Source organism: Ctenocephalides felis, unplaced genomic scaffold, assembly GCF_003426905.1.
Source record: "Ctenocephalides felis isolate EL2017-DRISC unplaced genomic scaffold, ASM342690v1 CF-g0.4_SCAFFOLD_01492, whole genome shotgun sequence".
Taxonomy (NCBI): domain Eukaryota; kingdom Metazoa; phylum Arthropoda; class Insecta; order Siphonaptera; family Pulicidae; genus Ctenocephalides; species Ctenocephalides felis.
The window spans coordinates 57,589,251-57,599,037 of NW_020537646.1; the positions used below are offsets into that span (position 1 = coordinate 57,589,251).

The 9,787-nt window shown below is 34.0% G+C and overlaps 1 protein-coding gene across 1 annotated transcript; it reads right to left on the reverse strand.

The window, feature by feature from the left end:
• Window positions 1-8,183: 8,183 nt before the first annotated feature.
• LOC113371440 lies at window positions 8,184-8,633 on the reverse strand. Its single transcript, XM_026612067.1, has one exon. The coding sequence runs from the start codon at window positions 8,631-8,633 to the stop codon at window positions 8,184-8,186; it is 450 nt and encodes a 149-aa protein (XP_026467852.1).
• Between the last annotated feature and the right edge of the window lie 1,154 nt (window positions 8,634-9,787).

Here is a 9,787-nt window from a genome sequence, read left to right on the forward strand (position 1 = left end):
TATATAAATTTACAATAAGATTTTTCTATGTTTATAAAAATATATTAAAATTTAAGATATTATATGATATATTCGATATTTCAAAACCATAATTTCGATCAATAATCCCTACATATTATATTATGAAAAGGATGTTTTTAAAAAAAGCATGGCTGAATCGATGTTAAAAGCGCACACAAATAATGTAGTCAATTTACGGACATATACTAATATTTTGCATGATACATATCTAATCCTTATAAATACTTTGTAATCTTAAAAAACAATTTTTGATTTTCCTAACTTTTATATACACATAGCGTTTTACAGTTTTTCAAACAAACCTTTCCTGATCAATAATATTGTTATTATTATCTAGCGTCATCTTTTTCCTAAGTTGGTTCTATAGATTAGTTTAATTCGGAATTGTACTTTTGAGTTTGTGCATTAGACGGTATTCGAGAAGTGAAGGTTTTAGAAAACTCCACCGTGTTTTTTCTTAATTTTCCTAATTGCACGTCGCGTACCATTACAGAGTTTTAGCTGATTAATATTCAACTACAATATAATTGTGGCATCCCCGACAGATCAAGTGAGTTTAAAAATTCCGTTGGATATTTTATCTACTTCTACAATGGTGTCCATCGAGTACTGTAATGAATAACATTATTGAATCATAACTATCAAAGTTATTATTATTCTCTGCGGATAGCTTAGCAAATCGTGATTTCTATGATTTATTTGATTATCAGAAAATTCTTTTTTCGATGTTACTAAATTACAACTAGTTAAAAGTGGCAATCTGCCTGAAGGCAAGTAGCATGAACTTCGCAAAATGTATGATAATTGAGTTATTCAACCTAAATTAAGATTTAGACAAATAGATACAATTTTCAACTGTTTATTTCGAAAATAATTTTTTTATTTTTAATTAAATCTAAACATTGCGATTTCCAATTCATATTTCTAAAACACATTTAAAACATCATCTGTAATTATATTAATTATAGTACACTAAGACGTGCTTGTATGTTCTAAAATTGTTGCTTATTGTTCCCAATTTTAATTAATTTATATATTTCAACCAATTTCCGTATGATTGTTCAGTGCATGAACTTTATAGTTAATTTTTTTTAAACGTCGAAACGTATTTTGTTTTAAATCTTAATAATTTTTTTGTGAAATATCAAGCATCTTCTATAAGATAATACTGGCACCATTACATATATCATATATCATGTACCTAGTCATATTATATAATTATTCAAATTGATGGTAACATTGTCACATAACAAGAGAAGTTTTATGGAATGTTCACTTAGTTTTGCTAAATCCAAAGCGGATTCTCTATTTTGAGTTTATTCCAATTGCTTTTAAATTTGTGAAATTTATATATTCTGTTTATTTATTATAAGTTCTGACGGTCATATTTTTCAAACCTTGATGAATTTTCAACATCAAACTACTTACCGTATAGCGCTATAATATTTTAGTATATTCATTAGGACCATAATACATGTATTAATATATATATATATATATATATATATATATATATATATATATATATATATATATATATATATATAAACTAAAATTAAGTAATATGGGCACCTTTTTATATGAAATGTGACTATAAAACCATATATCGCGAATAACTTTTTAGCCAGCTAAATTTTTATTAAAAGACTGTCTTTAATAAGCAATTTATTGATTTTGGCATGCAAATAATTCAAAGCGTGTGTTACATTTGCTTTAATATTTCGTATAGCTGGTTTTTAAATCGGGTTTAGTTTGTTGTTATTTATTTGCATCAGAGTGCGATCAGAATATATAAATGTGATATTTTACCATAACTCATCAATAAACTCTGAAAGGTATCAATGGATAATTCTTTTTTAAATCCAGGCGCAAGTGCCAGTTATTTGAATCACATGCGCTCGCATGATCAAATTACATTTGGACAAGCAGAATTTACAAGAGTGAATGTTCCAACAAGTGTGGAAATTATCAGGTATAATTTTTATATGGCCGAAAACTCAAAAAAAAAAAAAAAAATAAAATGTTTTCATATAAAACATTTACTCCAAATGTGGTAACGAAATTGATTCAGACGTGGAAATAAATTGATATTCCAATTATGAAGAAACAAAGTATCTCCGTGATAAATCATATCAATCAAAAAGATGAATCATATTAATATATGCAACAATCGAAGATGATACCAACATTTATAATAACTAACGATTTTACTCCAGGTGAGATATATATTCCAGATGTTGATTTTGAGTTTAAAAGAAGTTCGGAAAGTTTACAAAATACTTTTCATATAAAACGCGAAACATATAGTCCAAGATACAAGGCTCCAAACTATGCCATAATGTGCGACAGATTTGAAATTTGGATAGAGTTGCTTCTGCTCTGGCAACGGCAATCATGAAAGACCTGGGAGTAAAGAATGATTTGGGCAATGCGGTCATTGTCGATAAAAATAAAAGCCTTTGTGAATAACTTGATGCGCCTCTGCACAAACGATATGATTCTTCTGATTTAATAGCATTTTTATTCGACGGCCGAAAAAATTATTCACCTCTACTATTATTATGGTTAAAAAGACGCATTTAGTTATTTTAAAGAAACCAAATTGCCAATTGTTGGGCTTAATAAAATTGGTAAATAAACATTGTGAAAGTCAAGTAATCAAATTGAACGAGTTTTTTGCCGATGGATGTATAGCGTTCGATAGGCATATGTTGCGATGGTGAACCAGCTAATACAGGGGTAAGAAATGGAATTCTACATCGATTTGAAATGCAGTTAAAAAAAACACTGCATTGATTTGTGTGTCTTCTCGACTTTAACGAACTTCCACTTCGGCATTTATTTAACTATTAAAAAAATCATTGACCACTAAATCACGAACAAAAACTGGAATATTAAACAAACGACTTGACACGTGTGAAAATATACCGGTGAATTATAAACTAGTTACTATTTTTTAATACTTTATGTTTGAATTCAATATAATTAATTTTTTCTTGTGTACTTGCAGCCGGTAACAGACTTTGTAACAATCCCACTTGAAAATTTGGCTAATTTAGTCCTGTTCAATCGACAACTGACTCAAGTTATTTAATAAAAATAGCTAAAACAGTGGCTTCTGGCAATGTATTAACGGACTTGTCTAACATGAAACTAAGGCCAATTGCACATTCCCGTTGACTCAAAAGTTGTCTTGACATTTTTTTAGGTACATGTAAGTTACTAATTTTAAAAATCAGAGGAATGTTTTTATATGTTTCGATGCAAGATTTCGGATCAATTTAAGTTAATTTATTATATATTTAAAGAATAATACAAAAATTATATAAAAATAGCAATTTGCACGTATTGTCTATTATAAACAACTTACACGTATTTTACATGATTGGCAACTTGCACGTATTTTGCACAATTGGCGACTTACACGTATTTTGCATTATTGATAACTTATACGTACTTTGTTTGATTAGCAACTTATACGTATTTGCTTTTATCAGCAACTTATACGCATTTTAATTATTTGGTAATTTGTACGCATTCTCAAAAAACTCAGCAAAAAACTTTCTCCCTTATATATAATTATATAAATTATATCATATATTTATAATAAGAAGTGTGAAAAGTTTCTCTTAAAAACAAATACTCTTTCGTTAACTCTCAAAATTTTTATAACTATTTTTATAGCATTATAGTTATTGACAGAAATAATGAATATTTATATGTAGTATCGGACTGTGCCAATAAGTTTTGAACTACAAAAGAAGTGTCACATGTACACATGTAAACATGTTATATTAACAAGTTTTCGACCGTCAAGTCATACTAATTGTAGAATGCTTATGCTCTAATAGCGGGAGGTGACGTGAAGCCAACATGTCGAATACGGACGCCAAGGGCTGAGTCTCAACAGATTGCAGCGTAGTAACTGCTCTACCGAGAGCAACACCTTGTCAGGTATCTTAGTCGTTTTCAAACAATTCCGCATCCCGACATCAAACTAGTGACCCATGATCAACCGCTATAGGCAGGACAGATGTAGCGGATAGATACCATAACTGCCCATTGCCTCATTTGGCTAAAAGGGCTTGTGCAATAAACGGCCTGTGTCGCATACCTAATAAATCATATTGTATTGAGCCTTTCAACTCGCGAGACTTCTAGAGATATAGTTGCTTATTTTGTCTTAGAGGCGTTCAGACAAATCCTACGGATGTTAGCTTCACACTACCGGCCGTTTGACCGACTGCATGAACTAATTGTCTGAAAATGCGGTACCTCTCGTACAGAGCAGGATTATTATCGCAACGACAATTGATCAGTAGAATAATATAATCTGTCTCACGACGGTACCTTACCTGATTGTAAGTGAACAATCAAACGCTTAGCAAATTCTACATCGAAAGATCAAAGGGCAACGTCGCATGAACGCTTGGCTGCACAAGCCAGTTATCCCTGCGGTAACTTTTTTCACACCTCTTGCTGAAATCTTTTCAAGTCAAAAGAATCGATAGGCCGTGCTTTTATAGTTCCTGCGCACTCTGAAGAACGGGATTAAACCAGCAAATGCCCTTTTGCTCAATGCGAGGTTTGATAACCTCCTTTATCTTTTTAACCTCCAGGTTGAGGGTTTCATTGTTTAGGTTCGCTATTTTATTATAGTTGTAATTATTCCAGCAACTTCGTTCGTTTCTTTTTAGAAGGTTTATGATTCCTTGCTGTATAACCTCTAAGTCAAGTGGCATTTTTCCGCTTATTGTTTGAAGAGCATTGGTTGCTGTGGTACGGCATGCGTATGAGTCAACTAGTCAAACCATGCAGCAGCACTATAGGTCGCTATTAGTATTAAATAAATAAGCCTTTTATTTCTTGCCTTTTTTACAAATTTTTATCCATGATTATACTAACTTAACATAACCGTGTATATACAGAACATTACTGTAATATGTAATATAAACTCAGTACACGATGTATAGAGTTAGTCGGCAAGAACCCCGGGTTGGGTATAGGCCTCCTCCAAAGATGCCCATGCTTCTCTATCTTATGCAATATCTCTCCAGATCGTGCCAGCTGTTCGTCTCAGGTCGTCTTCCCATCTGGTTAGTGGTCTTTCACGATTTTGCTTACCCGCTGGACCATTCCATGATGTTACTCTCTTTGACCATCTTTTATCTGTGCATCTCACAACGTGCCCGGCCCATCTCCATTTTTGTTTTAATGCATAAGTTACTGCGTCTGTTTTAAGTTTCTGATAGTAACATGCTCCTCTCTAGTCCCCTTTGACAGGTTTTAATTTTATTTATGGTTTTGGATGAAAATTTCCACGTCTGGCAACCATAAGTAAAGCATGGTAGCAGGCTAGAGTTCAACACTTTCGTTTTGATATCTATCGGCATATTGCTTTTGAATATTTCTTTTAAATCCCAATATTTCTTCCAAGTTTTTTGTAACCTTCTTTCTACTTCATATTTGTCGTTGTTTTTGTCAAAACTTAATAGTTTTCCCAAGTATATGTAATTATCGACGTAATCAATTGGCTTGTTATTGATTAGTATTGGAAATTTTCGTCTGTTGTTTGTTAATGTTTTTGTTTTGGTTGAATTCATCTCCAGGCCAACCTGGACGCTGGCTTGATGCAAAGACTCCAACATGAATTGCATTTGACCGGCCGATTCAGACAAAAGCACAATATCGTCTGCAAGTCTAAGATGACTTAAATGTTTGCCTTTTATATAGATGCCTAATTTACGCCAATCCAGCTTTTCAATAATGTTCTCTAGGATTGAAATAAATATTATTGGAGAGAAAGGATCCCCCTGCCTTACGCATCTTTTTATGGAAAAACTAGGACCGATAGACTCTAGTTTGATTCTTCCTTTGATGTTATTGTATATACTTTGTATGGTTTTTATGTATATTTCTTCAACTCCTTGCTCTCGCAAGCTTTCCCATATGCTGCTGTGTGAAACGGAGTCAAAGGCTTTCTGGTAGTCTATGAAAGTTAAATATAATGTTCTCTGTTGCTCCTGATATTTTTCTATAATTAGCTCTATTGTATGAATGTGGTTACTTGTAGAGAATCCTTTCCTGAAACCCGCTTGTTCCACGGGTTGCTTCCTTTCTAGTGTTGTACTTATTCTTTTGTTTATAATTGTAGAGAATAGTTTTTACAGGCTAGGTTGTAGGCTAATAGGTCTATAGTTGCCAATATTTTTGGGATCTCTTTTTTTATATATTAGTATGATGTTTGCTTCGGACCACTGAAAGGGCGTTATAGAGTACTGGAGTATTAGGTTGAACAGTTTTGCTAACGGTGTAGCCAAAATTAACTGAGCATTTATTAGAGCTTCATTTGAGATGTTGTCGGGACCTGGGCATTTTTCTTTTTTTAGTTTCTTTATAGTTTCTACCACTTCGGATTCGTTGATCTCTATGAAGTCATTAAGTTGGCATATTTTATTGTTATAATATGATGTTGTAATCGTGTTGGTATTGTCACTGTACAGATTAGTATAAAACTCTGTAGCCGTAGTTACAATGTCTTTTCGTTTGTGTATAGATTTGTCCAGGTTTTTTAATTCTTTTATCCAGCGATTATTTGTATTTGTACGAAGTATTTTAAATGGTTTCTTCGTGTTACCAGAAAGCTGTAGTTGGCTCATTATAGTGTCTTGTCTGTATTTTGAGTAGTCACTTTTTATATATTTATTAATTATTTTGTACAAAGCAGAGAGTTCGTTTTTCATAGCACGCGTTTTGTTCTTGGTTGATTGTAGTGTTTTTCTTCTTTGTAGCAGTTTTACTGTTTTCTCTTGTAATATTTTGTATTTTTGCTTACTTGTCTTGGTATGTGCAAGTTGTTGGCTTTCTAAAATAGTGTTACTAATGGTATCGTAATAGTTTTGTATCATATCCATTGCTTGTTGATTTGCTAGCACAGGTAATGTAGATTTAAGATGGTTCTTTTAAATTTCTATTTCTTTTGCACTATTGAATTGACAAACTGGTTTATTGGTAAAACGCGCTCTGCTTGGTTTATGTTTAGATATTTTTACTGTACCTCTGATGGCGCGATGGTCAGATGAGTAGTTCAGGTTTAAGACTTCGAAGATTGTAAATGATCGAATTTGGTTTGTGAGAATGTAATCAATCTCGTTTTTATGTCCATTCGGCGACTTCCAGGTCCATTTCCGATTTGTTTTTTTCTTAAAGCAGGTATTTACTATTGTTAGCTTGTGTATGAGTGCAAAGTTAACAAGTTTCTGTCCCCTGTTATACCTGTGCCAAAGCCATGTTCTTTCACGACCAATTCCTGGTATTTTTTTGATGTGCCCACCTTCGCGTTGAAGTCACCCATAAGTATGACGTGTTTGTGCGCCGTTTTTAATGCTTCCTCAATTGACTCATATAATTCGTCGATATCCGTTTCTTTTGCATCTGACGTAGGAAAGTAGACTTGAAGAATGGATATCGTATGACCTCCAATGTCTATATTGAGTATGGCTAAACGCTCCGATATACCAATAAGCTTTCTTAGTTATTTTTTATCTTCTTGTTTATTATGAAACCTACTCCGTATTGACCTGCTGTCTGTCCTATACAGCAAAGAATGAAGTTATCATATTCCTTAATTTCACAACCTTGACGTCTTACCTCTGAAATTCCCATTATATCATAGTTTATAGCGCTTAAACAATTTTCTAATTCTAATTGTCGTTCGTATGTTGATAGAGTCTTGACATTGAATGTAAGTATTTTAAGTAAGCAATTTTTATTGTTGCTTTTGTTGCTTGGTGTTATAGTTTTCTTTGGAGGGTTGTAGTCATAATCCTCCACGGTGACCAACCGAGTTGGAGGATTTGTTATGTTATGTTTTGTTGAATAGTAGTTTGTTGGGTTGATATGGAGAGGAGCAGCTGTTTGCTACGCATTGCTTTCTGTAGTTTCTTGTCCCTGTGCTGTATTTTTTGTAAGGAAATTTAGCTTGCTCGGTTTGTTTACTCCTTCGGTAATGCTGTTACATCTTCTCAGTGATATTTCTTGATGTTGTGGCTTATTTTTTTTTGTTTGTCTGTGTAATTCTTCCTTTTGACATTTCTTCTGTGAGTTTTGATGGCGATGCAGAAAACTTTCTTTTGGATGTTTGTTTAGGTATGACTAGTTTGTCATATTTTAGGAAAGCCATTTTCTCTCTCTATGTTCAGCTGTTCCTGTAATTGTCTTCTTTTTTCTAGGATCTGTTTTGGGTAATCTTCCTTCATATAGTAGCACGTGTCGCGCAGTTCTTTTTTCTGTTTCAATATATTTATCTTAGTGCTGAGATTTGAGAAGGATATCAGAGTGGGTCGTGGTTTATCGCCCTTTTTTCCTAGCCTTCTAAGCACTTGTAGATCGGCATCTGTTAATTTGATTGAAAAGTGTAGGTCTAACCAATTGAGCATATGTTTTTGTAAGGTTTCGTATGAAGATTCCAGTTCTTCGATACCGAAAATAACTATGTTTCTTTGTCTCGCCTGTTTTTCTAGGAAGTAGCTCCTCTTCTCTTGGTTGTCCACTATCTCCTTGAGTTTCACATATTTCTCTTCCAAAGCAAGAAGTTTTTCCTCTAATATCATGTTAATGTTTTGTGTGACCTGTTCTGTAACCTTTAATACACTGTTATGAATCTCTTTTTTATCTGGTCGTCAAGTTTCAGCTGAATTTTTTTAAGAGCTTTCATAATTTCATCCATGATTATTTTGGAATTAATTTTATAGTTTGTTTTTTGTAAGTTACACCCTCTAGTGGCGGCGATGCTCTGTCACCGATACGCGCGCTTCCTAACAGAATGGGTAGTGATGATCGTTTATTTCAGAAAGATGGCGTTATTTATGTAAAAAACACTGCAAGATGGCTTGACCGGTTATAAAAGGTGTTTGTACTTGGGCTGCTCGCTCACTACTGGCAGTTTATTGTCTGAGATGGCCGCACACACGCCGTGTTTACACAAAACCGCAGCAATTTCGCTTTGACTCGCACGATGGTGTTTGTACTTGGGCTGCTCGCTTACTACTGATAGTTTATTGTCTAAGATGGCCGCACACACGCCGTGTTTACACAAAACCGCAGCAATTTCGCTTTGACTCGCACGATGGTGTTTGTACTTGGGCTGCTCGCTCACTACTGACAGTTTATTGTCTAAAATGGCCGCACACACGCCGTGTTTACACAAAACCGCAGCAATTTTGCTTTGACTCGCACGATGGTGTTTGTACTTGGGCTGCTTGCTCACTACTGACAGTTTATTGTCTAAGATGGCCGCACACACGCCGTGTTTACACAAAACCGCAGCAATTTCGCTTTGACTTGCACGATGGTGTTTGTACTTGGGCTGCTCGCTCACTACTGACAGTTTATTCTGCTATTAGTATTACCACTCTCTTAAACAGGGTATCAAGAGTGCCTCCTATAAGACCCGATTTTTTCTTTGAAACCCTTCTGATTTTCAGGATAAAGCTGACTAGCTTCTCTCTTAAGAACTTAGTAAAGTTTAGGTTGTTATCTATAGTAATTCCCAAGTATCATACTTGGAGTAGTAGTAGTAGTATTAATAGTCTGTCTACCTTCATTAAATTTGCCTTTCATCATCATTGCGACTGTTTTTCCACTGCTTATTTTTAGTTTATGCGCCACGCACCGATCCTCAACATACTTAAGCACCATAAAGCCAGTTCTCTCCAGATCATTTCTGGAATTTTCTTTGATTACTAGCGCCCAGTTGTCTGCGTAT

Bases quoted from the DNA above. Each gene is read 5' to 3' on its own strand.
- LOC113371440 (XM_026612067.1), bottom strand. From the start codon at position 8,633: ATGATATTAGAGGAAAAACTTCTTGCTTTGGAAGAGAAATATGTGAAA.